The 18,695-nt window shown below is 50.3% G+C and overlaps 2 protein-coding genes across 2 annotated transcripts; both read left to right on the forward strand.

Annotated features, from left to right (window-relative positions):
- The first annotated feature begins 5,527 nt into the window (after positions 1-5,527).
- Positions 5,528-7,480, forward strand: LOC102069922 (transcription factor SOX-17). Its single transcript, XM_005479302.2, has 2 exons — positions 5,528-5,931; positions 6,199-7,480. Exons 1-2 carry the CDS (start codon positions 5,637-5,639, stop codon positions 7,101-7,103), a joined length of 1,200 nt encoding a protein of 399 aa, XP_005479359.1. The 5' UTR covers positions 5,528-5,636; the 3' UTR covers positions 7,104-7,480.
- Positions 7,481-14,944: 7,464 nt separating this feature from the next.
- Positions 14,945-16,873, forward strand: LOC102070097 (transcription factor SOX-17). The gene is made up of 2 exons (XM_005479303.4): positions 14,945-15,355; positions 15,609-16,873. The coding sequence occupies exons 1-2, from the start codon at positions 15,061-15,063 to the stop codon at positions 16,511-16,513; spliced, it is 1,200 nt and encodes a 399-aa protein (XP_005479360.2). The 5' UTR covers positions 14,945-15,060; the 3' UTR covers positions 16,514-16,873.
- Positions 16,874-18,695: the final 1,822 nt, after the last annotated feature.

The following is an 18,695-nucleotide window of genomic DNA, read 5'->3' on the forward strand; positions in this document are numbered from 1 at the left end:
TTACTTCTAATTTCAGTGTTTGTGAATTTATTTTAAAATAAATTTATCATATTGTCCATTTTGGAAAAAGGTTTTATCCATCTTTCCTCAGTGTTGTTGAGGATTTAAATCCACTCTTAATTTCTGTCTGATCTTACCTGCTCATCACTGCTGATTCATCAGAACTACAAATGGGAAGATGTTGATGTTTGAATTTAGGCTTCATTTAGTATTTTTATCAGTGCTTCTAACTTACTTCTACTAAACAGCTAACATAGGATTATTTCCTTATGCTAAATCACTGATCATCTCTTCTGTGACAATAAGTAATTAGAAGTAAATAGAAGTAACTGCCCAGTTACAAGCCCAGCTACTTTCTCATTTGTATAATAAAACATTTTTATCCTGGCCAAGACAAAGAACTTCACCCTTTGAAACTACTGTAAAATACTTTTGCCTACTAAATAAAGCAATGTATAGATATGTATTACAAGACTGCCATAGCATTATACGTAGTGTAAAGCCCATCATCTAGAGATTATCTATGATATTCAATCTTCTGCCCTTATTAAGAATATGCTGGGAGCTGAGTGACGCCAGTGAAGCAGTTTTATGTTTTTTCATTTCAGTGTAACTGGGGTCAGCTTTTTAATTCTACAGTTACATGACTTGTCTTTGACTGGCCCATTACTTTGGTATCTAGCATATCAGAATAAATCTTAGAGTAAAATAAGTTAGCAGTAGCTCCACTAACATAAAACCAGCATAAATACAGAGGCTGGGCCAAATTGCCTCAGTCAAATCAGATCTCTGAACTTTTGGAATGGGTCCAGCATTGTATAAAGCATTCTTTTTTTTTTTTTTTTTTAATTTCATTTAATGTCTTGTATATACTTAAATATTTAAAGTAACAGGACTTCTGTTCTCGGAAATTCGAGTGTAGGCTGGTCTCAGCTACTGTACTGCTTCATGGTCTACGCAACTCATTTTTAAACCAAAGGGCACAGAAGTCAGAATGAAGCTGGAAACTCATGTAATCAAATTGTTGACAAAGGAATATGCAACAGGTCTGTGATATTAGTCTCTATGATCTTTTTTCACTAATTTATCTTTATATTAAATAAGTATGTAAATTTATTTGTATAAAGGGTGATGAGACTTAGGTCCATATTATGCTGTTAGTGGTCTGAGAGAAGTGTCACTTCTATCCTTTATTCATGAAAAAAATGTTATTTCAATGTCGTTCAAACTTTGGGTCCACAAATAGTCTGTCTGGAAGAGGCATTACAGAAGTACCGAGCACTCAGTTGATCATGTCCCTTCCCACTGGTTCCCAAGGTTTCTGCCTTGGGACGGGGGCAGGGAGGGCGTTACGGGCGCCTTAGAGCCCGGCCCAAGCAGCCACGTCGGGGAGATGAGTTAACCCCTTCCTGGGAGAAGCCGCGGTCCAGGCTCTCTCCTGCTCTGCAGGTCCTCCGGGACGTGTTCCATCAGAATTCACCATTAACTTCATTGAAAAGCCATTTCCTTCAGACCGGGAAGTTTTCTGACCACGGGCATGGTACATGGCACCATGTAGTTGAAAGAACGATGGATGGCGAGATGTATGCATATGTATATGTATAGAGAATGTATTTCCTAGCACCGAGAAAAAAGGATGAGAGAAATAGGACCGTAGTCCACGGCTCTCCTTCCTCCTGTGCGCTCGCCAGACCCAGGGCTGAGCCTGCCCAAAGGGAAGCACCGCAATCCCTGCCCTACCCCGGGAGGGGTTGGTTTCTGCTGAGCCCGGTACCCCCGCAGATAAATGCACATTTCTTTCCAGCCCCTTTCAGACTTGCCGCTTCCCCTCGGCATCCAGGGGCTGCGGGAGGCGGGCTGTGCCGAGGGGGATCCGGGGCAGCGCCGAGGGAAGGGGCGGCAGCGGGTCCAGGCCTGGCCCGGCTGCGGGCAGGCGCCTCACCAGGCGGGGGAGCCTCGCCCGTGTCCGCCGGGAGCCAAAGCGCTCTTACCTGGCAATGGGAATCGCGCACGTCCCGCTCCCCCCGCAGCACTCCCTCCAGTTCTAAAATGCGGGGACACCGAGGCTCAACACCCCCCAGGCAGATGCGGGGAGCTCGCTGTGCGCGGCCGCGCTGTCCCGCAGCCAAGTGCCCGTCCTCAGCCGGGGGCGGCGACGGGACGTGATTCCAGCCAAGGCTCCGCTTCGGATGCTGAGGGCAGTTGGAGCCTCGAGCTTTCCTCGGGTCTGCGTGCATCTGCTGGAAAGCAACTTGCAGAGTAAAGTGAGGCAGGCGAAGATGCTAGGGACTATTATTTTGATGTAAAGTAATTAATGGTGTTTCCATAGTTAGAATTGCTGAAAGGGATATTTCTCATTTTTGAGGTTTTGATTTTTTTTCCCCATTCAATAGTGGATCCTTCCTGACCAGGGCCTTTGCAATAAATTCACTTTCCTAACGCAAAGTCCCAAAATTCTTCATTCGGGGAGATTTCTCGTACTATGCCGCGCTGTCGGGCTCGGCTGCTTTCATTTAGTGGTTTTGAGTCGCCCTAAAGAGGCATAGTGTGCTGCCTTTAAATACACGTTTTTTTTAAAAAGGCTCTTGTCTTGGGAAACTGCTCGATTTGCAGGAAACCCTCCGGATGTTTGCTGCTTTTCATGTGGCATTTGTGGTCGGCTCTGATAACGCTGGGAGCACCACTTCCAACGCCGCATTCTGTAATGGACCTGAAATAGAAACACATCTCTCGCCGGAGGATCCCCACTCCGCGCCCCCGCACTGCGTACCGGCGGGTTTAAAAGGTCAATAAATCAGAAGGATGAACTCTCGGTGGCATTGTTAGGTTGGGAAAGTTAACGAATGACCCCAGGAGTCGTGCGACCACGGAGGTTTCAGGAGTGTCAGAAGAAGCTCCCTATTAAACGCGGCGGGGAAGTGAAGTCTAAGCGAGTGGATGGAGAAGCAGCGCAGTGCTGTGTGTTTTAAGGTTACAATTCGAAAATACCCAAACAGTCAAAACAAAACGCCAGAAAAGAACGGAGATAATCCGTCTATAAGGCCAGGGGCACTTGAAGGGTCACAAACTGCCAACATTTTCTGTACAAACCAGGGAGCTTTTACTTTCTCGGCTTAGATTCAAAACACACCTTTCTTTCTTTGATCCCAGATCAATGAGCTGTAGAAACGGTTTCAACAAATCTCCCAAACAAAGTCAACTGTAGTTGCTTAGTTTATTACCTCATGTTCATTATACAGAAAAATATTTTCCTTTCTCCTGAAAGTGACAGCCCTAAAAATTGCTGCAAGCTTTATGTGCAAGCAGTCCCTCTACTCGCTGAACTTTCTCAGTAAAAGCCCCTGCGGGATTTTTTCGCTTGGCTCAATTCTGCTAATTAGAGCGAAAGGGAAAATTTGGCGTTTTAACACGATCAACTGGTTAAAAAAGGTAATACACTCTCCTACGGTTTAAACTCCGAGTTGGTTAGTTTGTCCGAGTCAGTAATGCGGCGTGAGCTGGGAGCTGCTCTGGGGAGCAATGGAAACGGACCGGCTCCCTTAGAGCAGCGCGCTGTTCCCTACCGGGGTTTTGTTTTGCTTGGAAGTCATGCTGCTTATTCCCTCAGCTGAGTACTCTGTTATCCGCAGGGAAAAATACACACGCTTTCCTCACGCATGAGTTTTCTTTAAACACGATTCTGATACTGTTTAATTCCGAGTTTTCTCTGGGTATCGGCTGTGCGTCCGTGCGTGACCCGTCTCGGGGCGGCTGGCCTGGGACTGAGGGCTCCGAGTCCCGCACGTCGGGTCGGGAAATGTCACAACCCCAGCCATAAAACTAAAGCCATTGGTACACCAGCCTTACCCAGGTGTGCCCTAAGGTAGTGTCCCAAAGGCAGTGGAATAAAAACGAGTGAAAAAGCACTTTATTCGCAACGAGCGTTGCTGGTTATCGCCAGTTCTGGGCTGACGGTCCTCTTTTGCACGTGCAGCGTCACCGATAATTTATTTTACAGTCAATTCTAAGTGCATAATACTTTTGCAAGAAAGGTGCTATTATATACTAGTTTGAGAGTATTTTAAAGACACATATATGTAGGATCACGGTTTCCACCTCCGCTGCTTCTTAGAGCATGTAATATAGGGACTAAAAGCATGGTTGTTGGAATCGCTGCCTCTGTGCTGGACTAGCATGAGGGTTTGAACGGAGGAAAAGAAAATTAAAACTTTTTCGTTTGGTTTAGGCAGATATCAATCTTTTGATAATAGTTTCGACTCCTTGCAACAGAGATAAATATGCCATACTATTATGCTGGAAATATATAGCTGGTTTATAATCTCTAAAAAGCAGGGGGAAGCAGAAAGCTAAATATAAAAATGGCTGGGAAATTGCCTTCACGTGTGTTAGTCCCTGGCAGCTCCGCTACTGCAATCTCTTCTTTTTAAAGCATCTGTCCGTCAAGTGTAAAGGAGCAAGCTTTACGTTGTGCGAAACAGGAAATTCAATGTTAGAATACGTTAATGGTTATTCTGACTTCATTCATTTAATTTCAGGGAGAATTCTTACAATATTGGTTTATTTGATCAAGGTGGCTACCCAAACAAAGGTGTCCTTAACAAAACAAACCCCTTTGATCTTCAGTTTAAAGCTGAGCAGTTTCTCAAATAAGCATTGATGCATTTAATAGCACCACGTAACAATGCAAATATTAACCAAAGCGCCCATGAAAACTCTGTGTCCTACATTAGTCTGTATACCAAAGAAGAACATAAATGGTGCTGAGATAAAATTCTGTTTATTCTGAAGTGATGGACATTTTTTAAACATCAGTTTGTAATTACAGTTTATTTATTTGGGCAAATCAGAGAAATCCTGATAACGTAATGTTACATGCAATAAGTACTGCAAAGTTCAACGTATTAATGATAAGTACAAGGAATATTTATGCTTTTGACAGACACAATAACTGTATTAGGAAGTATGAAGAATTGAGAGAGGATATGTATCATCGGGTTTACTCTGCGTTCAGCATCCTGCTGTCCAGGGAGCTGAGATCTTTCATGGGTTTACGAGGGGAAAGATGCTCAGGGAGCGCTAGAGGGTAAGAAGCTAAAGTGTGAGGCACAGACGATCGCTTGTCTTCCCATTATCAAGCTACATCTCAAATTTGCCTGCAGGGGAAGCCGCTCTCAAAGTGTTACAGGGTATCTCGGCACTACTGTAAATACGTCTCCTATTTCGTATCAGCCCCGCTCAGGGATGTCCCTTAGCTCCCGGCCCCGGGGCCGCTTGCGGAGGGCAGGGCTGGTGGCGGCGCTGCCGAAGGCGCTGCCGGTGCCCCGAGGCACAGGCGGCAGGGTCTCCCCGCGGGGCGGGGGCAGCGCTGGCCGCAGCGGGGCCCGCGATGCGCTCAGGTGCCGGGCCGGGAGGAGCCTCGGGGGCCGCCCCGCGGGGCAGCGCCGCGGGAGCCGCGGCCGCCGTCCGGCTGCGCCCCCGCCCCCGCCGCCCCATTGGCCGCGCCGCGGCTCAAATAGGGCCGGGCCGGGCCGGGCTCCGGCAGCAGCGAGCGGGCTCCGAGTGCGTCCCGAGGGCTTTGGCCGCGGCTGCCGGCTTTGGCGGCGCTCGGCAGCGCGTCCCGTCCTGTCCGGTGCGAGATGAGCAGCCCCGATGCGGGCTACGCCAGCAGCGACGACCAGGTTCAGGGGCGGTGCTCGCTGCCCATCATGATGCCGGCCATGTGCCCCTGGGCGGCAGAGGCGCTGAGCCCGCCGGGCGAAGCGAAGGCGAAGGGCGGCGCGGCGGCGTCGGGGCCGTCGGGCGGCCGGAGTAAGGGCGAGGCGCGGATCCGGCGTCCCATGAACGCCTTCATGGTGTGGGCGAAGGACGAGCGCAAGCGGCTGGCGCAGCAGAACCCGGACCTGCACAACGCCGAGCTCAGCAAGATGCTGGGTGAGCGAGCGAGCGAGCGCGGGCGCGGGGAGTCTTGGGGCGGCTCCGGGAGAGGGGGAAGCCCGGGGGAGCTCCGGGTGGGGGCTGTGGGCGGCGGGCGGGGGCATCCGTGGGCGGTCGGGCCGGGGTTCCGGCGTGGCGGTCGCGTCCAAGGGCGAGCGGGGATCGGGCACGGCCGGGGCCGGGGCTGCGGGGCCGATGTCGGTGTAGCGGGCGTGGGCGCCGCCGCACCGGTGAGTGGGCCGTCTGACGGTGTCGCTGGTGCAGGTAAATCGTGGAAGGCGCTGTCGCTGTCGGAGAAGCGCCCGTTCGTGGAGGAGGCGGAGCGGCTGCGGGTGCAGCACATGCAGGACCACCCGAACTACAAGTACCGGCCGCGGCGGCGGAAACAGGTGAAGCGCCTGAAGCGGGTGGAGAGCGGCTTCCTGCAGCACGGCCTGGCCGAGGCGGCGGCGGCGGCGGGGCCCGGGCTGGGCAGCGAGGTGTCCGGCGGCGGCGGCGGCAGGATGTGCGTGGAGGGCCTGGGACTGGCGTACGGCGAGCAGGGCTACGCGGCGGCGGCGGGCGCGGGCCACTACCGGGACTGTGCGCCGCTGGGCGCCGCGTTCGACGGCTACGGCCTGCCGACCCCGGACCCGTCGCCGCTGGACGCGGCGGAGAGCGAGGCGTCCTTCTTCGCGGCGGGGCTGCAGGAGGAGTGCGCGCTGGTGCCCTACGGCTACGGCCCGCACCCGGCGGCCGCCGAGTACCCGGCAGCGGCGGCGGCGTCCGAGAGCCCGTCGGGCGCGTCGCTGCGGCGGCACCTGGCGCCCGGGGAGGCGCTGGGCGCGGGCGGGTCGCTGCAGGGGCTGCTGGGCTGCCCGGCGCCGCTGCACGCCTACTACGGGCAGTGCCAGCCGCCGGGAGCGGGGCGCGGCCCGCCGGGGGCCGTGGGGCAGCCGTCGCCGCCGCCGGAGTCGGCGCCGTGCCGGGAGCAGCTGGAGCAGCTGCGGCCCGAGGAGCTGCTGGGCGAGGTGGACCGCACGGAGTTCGAGCAGTACCTGCGCTTCGCCTGCAAGCCCGAGCTGGGGCTGCCCTACGGCGGCCACGAGCCCGAGGCCGCGGCTCCCGTCTCGTCGGCCGTGTCGGACGCCAGCAGCGCCGTCTACTACTGCGGCTACCCCGACTTGTGAGGGGCTCGCCGGGGCCCGGCACGGACACTGGCACGGAGGCGCCCGGCCCCGCTCCTATTTATGTAATTTATTTGAATCTTGAGAACTGACAGGGTGTCTGTGACCTACTCGAGGTTTAAAAGGTGATGTGCCCTCTCGCTGTCCAGGTGTTGCGGGTCTTACCATCACTGTCCGACAGTGACATCTGACACTGTTGCTGCGGTGGAATAATGATACTGGGGGCACACGGAGAATATAATTTCTGTGATCTTGTTAGAGATCCTCATGCTTTTGTATGTTTTGCAGAGTGGTGTGTTTTTATATGATGGATTTGTACAGAATGATTTTGCACTTTTTCAATAAAGGGAAAATAATAAAATTGGTCTTTGATGACTCTTCCAAGAGGTCTTATCGTCCTTTGTAATCGATTGTTACTGCCTTTCAAACTAGTTTTGTGAGTGTCCTGTGCAGTAAGCATTAGAGGTCCTATCATGCTTTCTACAGGCAGTCTTCCTATGTTTCTCCTGCTTCAGTTACAGACAGAAATTTTAAGCCTCCTGTAACTGCCTTCTCTAGGCTCTTGGAGGTTTTTTTGGTTAGGGTTTTTTTGGTGGTTTTTTTTGGGGGGTGTTTTTTTGGTTTTTTTTGGGGGGGGGGTTGGGTTTTTTCCACTTCCTTGGTGCTTTCTTAGATCTGGTTAATATGACTGAATTAAAAAAAAGGAGACCAATTTTACGTCTGAAGAGTTAGACATATCTATGGCTGTACCTGCTGTAGTAGGTTAGGGTTTGCTCCATTTTTAATGGAAGCAGGGATTCATTGATGGGACGGGTGGATAAGAGCTGGTTTAAGCACCTCCTGGGACAGAGGGCCAGATTGTCTTTCGTGCCGCCGTAGCGGCCTTGCTGCGGGGGCTGGGGGTGGCGGTGTATCCCATCTCCGCTGCGCAGATCAAGAGCTGTAAATCAAGATCCAAAGTAAGTGAAAGATTACGACACGAGCCTCCAAGGGGGAGCCCGGCCGGGAGCAGCCCACTCGGCACCCTGCCACAGCGGCGCCTTCCTCCCTACCTCCCAGATCCTCACCTTCCCTCGCCTAGAGAAATCCCTTGGTCCATTGTCATCGCGTCTAGAAGTAGAAATTTCTCCGCGCTTGAGAAATGGGCGCCCTGTAATTAAACTTAGGTGAAAAAAAGAGATATTTTCATTTAGATGGTAGTACAGAGTGGGGCTGTGGGATGGGACTGATAAAATAATTATGTTTATTGCTTAAATCGGGGGGAGGAGGCAACAGTCATCTGGGTCGTTTGCTTCCTAAGATAAAGCAGTGGCGCTGAGCATGGGGAGGAGGGCGCGGGGCCGAAGTGGCAGACTTGCCCACTGATCAGCCTATCTTCCAAGAGGACGGGAAATTAAATTGGGTCCGTTTTCAAATTGCAATTAAAGAGACCTATGTTTGTACTCTTGAAAGATAAAATAGATGCAAACTGCCTCAATCATTGAGATTTGAGAGCAGCCTCCTCGGCAAAAATCGACTTAGTTATTGTGCACTGTTACTGAGCCTTGAATCAAAAGGCATTCAGACTCTTAATATTTAGTAAAATAGTCTACTCTCTAGTTTCTTAATCTTCCCATTTTACTTTTCAAACAGTCTTCAATTCTAAGAAATATACCTCAAATATCCATCCTGTCAATCTCTTCACTCCTCTCCCAACTGTACGTGAGAAAAAGTATGTAATTCTGAAATAGGTGATACTTCAGAACAAGGACATAATATGTTTTCTTCATACTTTAATCTGGAAAAAACCCACAAAAAAAAAAAAAAACAAAACATGACATGTCTAAAACATAGGAACATAAATCCAGAAAACAAATGTGCATGAGAGATGGTTTCTTGTTTGATTGAGTTTTCCTTTTATTATGGTATTTAAACCTACAGGATTAAAATAATTTTGTCCTTTTCACACACATTCACAGCTTTCTGTGTGAAAATTACTTTGGCTGGTTTGGGAAATAATAAATCACAATAACCTTTTAATAACTTCAGTCACCATTTCTTTTCATTTTTCCTAGAGATGTAGGTTTTATTCCCCTCTTCTGTCCTTCATCCCAACTTGTCAGACAGCTGAAGGCCGAAGCAGACTTGAAACTGTAAGTGGCTCATATTGAATATTGAAAATATTTTTCTTTTCTTTTCTCTTTTCTTTTCTTTTCTTTTCTTTTCTTTTCTTTTCTTTTCTTTTCTTTTCTTTTCTTTTCTTTTCTTTTCTTTTCTTTTCTTTTCTTTTCTTCCTCTTTTCCTCTTTTCCTTTCTTTACTTTAGATTGGAAGAGAATGACACTATATGGAAATAAGTACACCGGTTGCAATAAGAGTGCTGGCCCACACAACAGTCCAACACACCACAGGAGTGTGTCGAACTGTGTGCAGTGAAGATGAGGCAGATCTTCCAGCAGTGTTTTTACAGAGCTTTTGCAGACTCAAATCTAAGAAGCATTATTTTCCTGTATGTAGCCAGATGTGAAGCTCTTTTTTCCGCCCTTCCTTAGGAGAAGAACGATCTGAAACTTCTTTAAAATTTCTGAAACGTGGCAGATTTATGCACTGCCAATATGCATGAAGCAAAATATTCTGAATCTCCATCCAAGCCCTATTTTCCTCAAAGCATCTTGACTTTCTGATTCTAAATGACAGACATCCAAATTTGTCCTGTAGCCCTTTTGAAAGCATTAAACCTTCCTCACTCCCCATGAGTACCTAAGACGATAGGCACATTAAAAGAAAAACCCCGAAGTGATTAATATTTTTTTCTCGAGAGCTTTCCCATCAAGGTTCTCGCTGTCAGGCTGTGAAAGCAGTTGCTGTGTGCCCGGGGGGCTGTGGAGAAGGCTTCAAGTGAGTGACAGAGACCGAGGCGGCTCCTGGCAGCGCTCTTCAGGCAGGGTCGGGGTCTGTCACTGCCACAGTGCCGATCCCGGCACGGCACACAGGGCAATTCGCTCCCTGAAACCGCGCTGCTGGTTCACTCCACGAAAGTAAACCACAAAGACAGGGTGGCATCTGCAAAGCCTCTCTAACCTTACCCAACCTCCTTCTCCAGTTAAAGAACGGCATTACCTGGGCAGTGCCTTCCAGCCTCTTCCTACAGCAATGGCGAGTGCTCTCTGAAGTTCACAGAGATCACTTAAGCCCCAACGCCCAAAAGGTATTCAGCTCTTTGTCTTTTGTTTGGTTTGGGGGTTTTTCTGTCCCTCTCTCATTAATTCGCAATAAATCCCTAGTAACGTTTCCATTTTTCTTAACACAGTCAAATCCCTTATGTTGGTGTCACATTGCAGCTGGAAGGGTTTGGTTTGTTGTTTTATATCTGAGTGGGCTGGTTTGTTTGTGTGGGGTTGTGTGTTTTCAAATGTACATAGCATTTGGTGGTATTTGTTTGTTTGTTTTGGTTGGTTGGGGTTTTTTGAGTGTTTATTTTTTGCTTTTTATTTTGATGGTTTTTGTGTGTGTGCGTGTGTGTGTGTCTATGTGTGCTTTCTGTATTGCTGAAGCATATGGATAGAAAAGCAAGTGGGCCTAGTGTGCAAGAAAGGGGCCTCTAGGCCAAGGTACTAAATTAATGTCAGCTTAAGGCTCGTCCATGTAGAGCAGGTGGCAGGAAAGCCAGGAGGTCAAAATAACAACACACTTGTTAAAGCAGAGGAGCTGGAAATGTCAAGAAGCAGAGGTTTTGTGCTCTTAAAAAAACCAAAAAAAAAAAAAACCACCAAAACAAACAAAACAAACAAAAAACCCCAAAAACCCCAAAACCCAAAAAAACCCCAAACAAACAAACAAACAAAACCCCACAAAAATCCTCAAAAAAACAAAACAAAAAAACCCCAAAACCAAAACAACAGCAAACCACAAAAAACCATCTTCCATATTAACACGCAGATTTTTGCCCACTTCTGTAGCTGTGTGTTTTTCCAGCTACAAAGAAGATAATCACTAGAAGACATTAGCAGCAATACTGCTGATGAATTTCTCCTTTTACACAAATTTGATTTACTTGTGTGACAACCCTATTCCTGTGTTGCAGTAAATCCTGTCCCAGCCGCTCCTGAGAAGGACGGCAGAAGCCCCTGGCAATGTTGGGATGCCGGCACGGGATGAGGGGCCAATACCCGGGCACAGCTGGGCGGGCGGCAGGGACAGGCCATTCGCAGCCTTGTGACAAGCGACATTAGCGTGCCTCGGGTGGCTGACGGCACTGATTGCTGCGCCGAGGGACGAGCGGGAACTGTGAAACCCAGTAATTACACACCCACATTTGCTTAACGTTAAACAGTCAAGTAATGTGTTGACTAATTAAATGCTCCCGAGATCAGAGTTCAGTCGCCCTCTTCAGATTTCCGTCTACAAAAATGGGGATTTCTTTCGCCTTCTCTGTGTTTGGGCAGAGGCTCTTGAATACAGTATCTGCCTGTGTGTCTAAGAGAGTGTGCTGATCATCCAAGGCTTCTCGCAGACTGATACATTTTAGTATTTTATTATTTTAATACCCTGAATTATTTACTGAGAAGGTCTGTCACATACATAAAGAGACTTCACCTAAGATATGAATCTTGTCTTAGATCAAATGCTAAATAAATCCCTTTGTTTCTGATGACATCTGACTTCTCTCTGCTTTGGATGCTGCAAAATTTATGCAAGGTTTTGCTCGTTGAGCTCGGAGAAAACACTCAAAGTCCACACCTTCTAAAGAAAAGAAAGAAAATTATTGCACTTTCTACACTGTAAAATGACAGGTTATGAACGCATTTGCAGAGAAAGGGGTAGGTTATTTGTTTCACTTCCCTGCTTCGAGGGTTGCAAAGCTACCTGGACGTAGCTGCTGTTAACACTAACCCTCAATCTGTTTCTGTTCTGGATTACAGGGTCCCATAGGTGCTTGTGACGCCCCAAGGTTGAAGATCGGGTGGCATTACATGCTTGTATTTATCATTATATATATATATTATATTATACATATTGTATTATATTGTATTATATTGTATTCTGGAACTCGTTTCAAAGCCTTTTTTCCCCCCTCCTACTGAATCTCTATTTTCGCTGCTCGGAAGTCACTCGTGCTCAGGGGAGCTGCTGATGGTGATGGATCGGTAGAGCTGCTTTAGGGGACCAGCCCGACGAACTCATGCCATCAAGTTGTAACGTGGTGAGACTGAAGGAATTGCGGGGTGCAGTCCTTGTCACCGCGTGATCCCGCCCGCCGGTCGGTCAGCTGTGATCCGCTTGACCCGCTCAGCTGGGAATTGACCCATTTCGTGTGTGCTGAAGAAAACCCACGGCAAACTCGGGAGGCCGGGTGTGCCCTGCCCCGATATTCGGCGCTCGTCCCCAGCGCGCACGGAGCTGGGACAGCGGGCAGCAGTTCCCCGGCTGCCCGGGCTGGTACGGGAGGCTCAGCCCCTGGTGGAGCACCCAATCCGCTGCCCTAAGCCCTCCCCGGCAGCCTCGGGGGTGGGAAGGTGCGCGGTGGCCCCTCTGTGGCGCTGCACAGTGCAGTGGGGCACACTGGGGAGAAATGGGGGACGGGGACAGCAAAGAGGCTCCAGACTCAAAGACAGCCCGCTAAAAGCAATGCAGACTTGTAAGACAGGTCCAGTTGTCCCTGTCCCTGTCCCCTGTCCCTATTTCCTCAAGAACAACCTACTCCAAGTTAACTAGATGCCTAGTTTTTAGCCTAGGGAAATTTAAAGTATGAGCCCAAGGAACACAAGTGATCCTCTTTCATATTGCGTGTATGTGTGTGTGTTAAAAAACAGAGCAGGGAAGCTATTCTGTGTTGGGATAGGACACAGGAAAATAGTTTTACACTAGAAGAGGATCCTTTTAGATATGCTGGAAGGAAGGAAACAAGGTTACAACGAGGGTGGTAACACACTGGAACAGATTTCCCAGAGAGGTGGTGGATATCCCATCCTTGGAAGTGTTCAAGGTCAGGTTGGATGGGGCTCTGAGTAACCTGGTCTAGTGGAAAGTGTTCCTGCCCATGGGAGGGGGCTGGAATTAGATGATTTTTAAAGTCCCTTCCAACCCAAACTAGTCTATGATTACTTCCTATGATTACTTCCTGCATTTTAAAGGGTTTATATAAAAATATGTTCAGCTATCTTCTGTCCAAAAGCAATTATTTCAAACTTGGTCTGACATCATTAACAATGGATTGTTCCCCAGGTAGGTATTCTGCCCCCGAACATTTCCCAGCCTGCAGGCATTTAAATTCCCTTTTCCCGGTTCCAGACTTATGTGGAAGAAGACTCTAAGTAACTCGTGTTCATGTGTCTCTTTGTGAATAACTAACACAGAATTACATACTCTTGACTTCAAGCAAAACAGGAACACAGGAGTACCATGAAAGAAATTGTACGATGATTTAAATAATTCCTATGTCCATCGCTGGAGAGAAGACTGGGGTTCACCGACGGCAGGAATCTGTCGAGGGTGCTCCTGCTCCCCCTCCCCACCCGGGATTTACCGCAGTGCCTGGTCGCCCACATACCTGGTGGAAATAGGTGTCTTGGAAAAGCGCGCCTTGTTGGAGGGGGAAAAAAAAGGCGTTAACGACCGGCAAACTTCATTAATGAGGGCTGTATTTATTCAACGGTTTTTTAATCGCCTGTAACTTCACACCTTTTCTATTCAGATAAGACGCGATCTCACGCATCAAGGCACAGTTGTGCCCTTCATCTTGTCCAGTTATCCCGAAACTATCCGTTAGCCAAGAAACACATCTCAGGTCGTGCCAAGCGGTTCTCAGTTTGCAAGCGGCTCGACTGCTCGTTTATGGGCAAACTTTCTCTGCATTCATGCTGTATGAAATATGGCGCTGATAACACATCTTCCGAGGTACCCTTTGAAAAATAGGGTTGTTGGTACTATCGAAAATACAATCGAATATTAGAAAACCGAAATAGGAAGAATTATTACACTTTATGAGAACGTCCCATTTATAGGACTGCTCTCAATACGACGGCAGTAGGAGAGCTGTAAAAATAATTTAAACCGCCTCGAATCCACATCTATTCTTAGGAAAAACAAACAGTATTGTCTTTACAGCTTCTCTGTATATTCCGATAAAATGAGGGTCCCTTAATTTTGAATACGTCGTGATTTAAAGAAACCAACTTGCCAAGGAGGCAAAGCACAGAGAGCAGACGGCGAGGGGATGCTGCGAGGCCGTGACAGTGACAGCCAGACGGGAAAAAAATCTGTCTCGTTTCGTGGAACTGCCTCGCCATAGCTGAAAGCGCGGATGCACCGAAGCATTCCCGCGCCGCTCCCTCGGAGCAGTTGGTTACGGGGAAAGAGGGCAGAGCACGAGCAGCCTGGGCGGCTCGGACCTGCTCAGGTAGCGCTAGAGGGCAAGAAGCTGAAGTGTGATGCACAGATGATCTGACTTAGTATCCCAAGCTACATCCCAAATCTGCCTGCAGAAGAAGCCGCTTGTGCCTCTCAGAGTGTTACAGGGTATCTCGGCACTACTGTAAGCACTCTGTCCCTTTCCCCGCTTTCGTACCAGCCCCGCTCAGGGATGTCCCTTAGCTCCCGGCCCCGTGGCCGCTTGCGGAGGGCAGGGCTGGTGGCGGCGCTGCCGAAGGCGCTGCCGGTGCCCCGAGGCACAGGCGGCAGGGTCTCCCCGCGGGGCGGGGGCAGCGCTGGCCGCAGCGGGGCCCGCGATGCGCTCAGGTGCCGGGCCGGGCCGGGAGGAGCCTCGGGGGCCGCCCCGCGGGGCAGCGCCGCGGGAGCCGCGGCCGCCGTCCGGCTGCGCCCCCGCCCCCGCCGCCCCATTGGCCGCGCCGCGGCTCAAATAGGGCCGGGCCGGGCCGGGCTCCGGCAGCAGCGAGCGGGCTCCGAGTGCGTCCCGAGGGCTTTGGCCGCGGCTGCCGGCTTTGGCGGCGCTCGGCAGCGCGTCCCGTCCTGTCCGGTGCGAGATGAGCAGCCCCGATGCGGGCTACGCCAGCAGCGACGACCAGGTTCAGGGGCGGTGCTCGCTGCCCATCATGATGCCGGCCATGTGCCCCTGGGCGGCAGAGGCGCTGAGCCCGCCGGGCGAAGCGAAGGCGAAGGGCGGCGCGGCGGCGTCGGGGCCGTCGGGCGGCCGGAGTAAGGGCGAGGCGCGGATCCGGCGTCCCATGAACGCCTTCATGGTGTGGGCGAAGGACGAGCGCAAGCGGCTGGCGCAGCAGAACCCGGACCTGCACAACGCCGAGCTCAGCAAGATGCTGGGTGAGCGAGCGCGGGCGGGCGCGGGGAGTCTTGGGGCGGCTCCGGGAGAGGGGGAAGCCCGGGGGAGCTCCGGGTGGGGGCTGGGGGCGGCGGGCGGTCGGGCCGGGGTCCCGGCGTAGCGGTCGCGTCCGAGGGCGAGCAGGAATCGGGCACGGCCGGGGCCGGGGCTGCGGAGCCGGTGTCGGCGTGGCGGGAGCGGGCGTGGGCGCCGCCGCACCGGTGAGTGGGCCGTCTGACGGTGTCGCTGGTGCAGGTAAATCGTGGAAGGCGCTGTCGCTGTCGGAGAAGCGCCCGTTCGTGGAGGAGGCGGAGCGGCTGCGGGTGCAGCACATGCAGGACCACCCGAACTACAAGTACCGGCCGCGGCGGCGGAAACAGGTGAAGCGCCTGAAGCGGGTGGAGAGCGGCTTCCTGCAGCACGGCCTGGCCGAGGCGGCGGCGGCGGCGGGGCCCGGGCTGGGCAGCGAGGTGTCCGGCGGCGGCGGCGGCAGGATGTGCGTGGAGGGCCTGGGACTGGCGTACGGCGAGCAGGGCTACGCGGCGGCGGCGGGCGCGGGCCACTACCGGGACTGTGCGCCGCTGGGCGCCGCGTTCGACGGCTACGGCCTGCCGACCCCGGACCCGTCGCCGCTGGACGCGGCGGAGAGCGAGGCGTCCTTCTTCGCGGCGGGGCTGCAGGAGGAGTGCGCGCTGGTGCCCTACGGCTACGGCCCGCACCCGGCGGCCGCCGAGTACCCGGCAGCGGCGGCGGCGTCCGAGAGCCCGTCGGGCGCGTCGCTGCGGCGGCACCTGGCGCCCGGGGAGGCGCTGGGCGCGGGCGGGTCGCTGCAGGGGCTGCTGGGCTGCCCGGCGCCGCTGCACGCCTACTACGGGCAGTGCCAGCCGCCGGGAGCGGGGCGCGGCCCGCCGGGGGCCGTGGGGCAGCCGTCGCCGCCGCCGGAGTCGGCGCCGTGCCGGGAGCAGCTGGAGCAGCTGCGGCCCGAGGAGCTGCTGGGCGAGGTGGACCGCACGGAGTTCGAGCAGTACCTGCGCTTCGCCTGCAAGCCCGAGCTGGGGCTGCCCTACGGCGGCCACGAGCCCGAGGCCGCGGCTCCCGTCTCGTCGGCCGTGTCGGACGCCAGCAGCGCCGTCTACTACTGCGGCTACCCCGACTTGTGAGGGGCTCGCCGGGGCCCGGCACGGACACTGGCACGGAGGCGCCCGGCCCCGCTCCTATTTATGTAATTTATTTGAATCTCCTTGGGACAGTTCCACGAACTTTCTCTGGGCGGACTTAAGCTGCTATCCTGAATATTCTGTAGGCTACAGACCTCGTTCGAACTGCTTTTCGGCTGGTGTTAATGGAATGTTTACATATTTTTTTTCTCTTTTGTTAATTCGCGTGATCATCGATGTTTTTGCAAAATCAGCAGTCTTGCATGTTTGCCCAGAACATGTGTCTAATTGTTTTTTTTAACTATATCTGTGTTTTAGCATTTCCGGAAAATAAATGAATGTACAGTTGTTTCTGTCATTCTTCTTGGTCATGTGGCCCTTTAATGAGAGTAATTTTAAGTTAAATCTCTAATGCCCTAAGGCGATGCTCTCCAAAGGCAGATACCATGTGATTCTTTCACCTTGACAATGGCTCTAATACAACCTCCAGGAGCTAAGATGTTTTTTTCCCAGCTGTGGCTGTATTCTTATCACACAGACTAATGGTCAGATCTCTGCTGCTGGTCTGTCTCTTTGAGTACAGAACCTGTGATTTGACTTGCATGCGTTTTATAGGTTTTTTCCTTCTGATTTGAATGCCAACTGATTTTGCATTAATGCATTGGGAAAAAACCTCCAGTCTGATACAAAGGAAGCTAGGTAAATTTGAGACACTAATTTGGGTAAGCCTACTTTATCCTACTTAGTTTACTATCCTACATGTTTATTGGACTACTAAGTTGTGGGTGGAGAAATCCTGCAAAAATTCCATTTGTGCAATTTATACTTATAAATTGCACAAATTTTAATAAAAAATTTTAGTGACCATTTTATAACCCATTTTCAAATAAATCTAGTTAAAATATGGGATCAGATTATGTTTTATTTATTAATTCTAAAAATGTGATTTTATTTACCAGTGTTTCAAAAGCGTAGTCACTTCAATATAATATTTTTTGTCTAGATAGAAGTATTTTATATGCTATAATTATAGGCTAGGAGAGGGCTAATGACAGTGAAAACTCTGGTTGAACAATTGGATTGTTCCAGTTGTCTTCTAGATGACCAGCCCTGCTGGTCACCGTTACAGTAATCATACTCCTACAGTTATGGGCTGCTAAAACTGTAGCAGGGATTCTTTCTCATACTATTGCAGAAGTATTCCAAACCCCCTCAGAATAATAGCACAGACAAATTTAGTATTTTGAATAGATATTTAGGTATATAAAAATATTTTTTATTGCTTTTTTTGTATATTTATTCACTACATAAATCCTAAGACACGTTTTTTTTTTTTATTATTACTGTAGTATAGCCTCAGTAAATAGCTGAATTCTGTTATAAAATAAAAAAAAACTCCAGTAAAAGAAAATTAAGGAAGGGAAGTAAGCTTAATTAAAGACGTTCCAAAGTAATGTTAAATAAATTCCAGGATTAAGGTTACCAGTTCAGCTCTAATTAACCTCTAGTGAATACCATTATAATGTCAACATTAATTGTAAATGATACATGCATTTTCTATGGACCTCTGATGCAGTTAATCCCTATTTTAAACAGAAGTCATACATGAAGTTGGAAACCAAAATTCTCTGTAATTATAACAATTGCAGCACTTTTTCCTTCCCAACATCTAATTCCCATGTCCAATTCCCTTTGCCTTGTATCTGACCATCTGATACTGATTTCTACCTAGAACTTTGTCCATTATCTGCATGAAATGAAGCAGCACATGAGGAATCCCTCACCAAATAACAGCATCTAATCCACTACGTGAGCCTGTATTTTAGCCTGCTGCAAAGTGAGGGAACAAATATTGTCAGTGTGTCTTTGGGATAATAGTGTAGGACAACAAAGTGATGCTGGGGCTGTGGAATAATTGTTTTTATTCTCATTCTGGGAATGACATCTGCTACTTTGCCTCTGTCTTTTCTGTACCTGCCCTTTGCTATAGTCTCCTTCTCCTGCACTCTGCCTAGTTTGCTCCTTTCATTACTCACACAAGCCTTTTTCCTTTTCTGTAGTAGGCTAACCACTCCCACCTGGTTTGTCTATTCTTTCTCTTCTCAAAATACCAAGCTTTTCCCCTTTGAAATCTATCTGTATCCTCTCCCTTTTCTTGGTGGCTTGTCTTTTTTTTAAACCCCTA

This window comes from Zonotrichia albicollis, chromosome 1 (genome assembly GCF_047830755.1).
Source record: "Zonotrichia albicollis isolate bZonAlb1 chromosome 1, bZonAlb1.hap1, whole genome shotgun sequence".
NCBI lineage: Eukaryota > Metazoa > Chordata > Aves > Passeriformes > Passerellidae > Zonotrichia > Zonotrichia albicollis.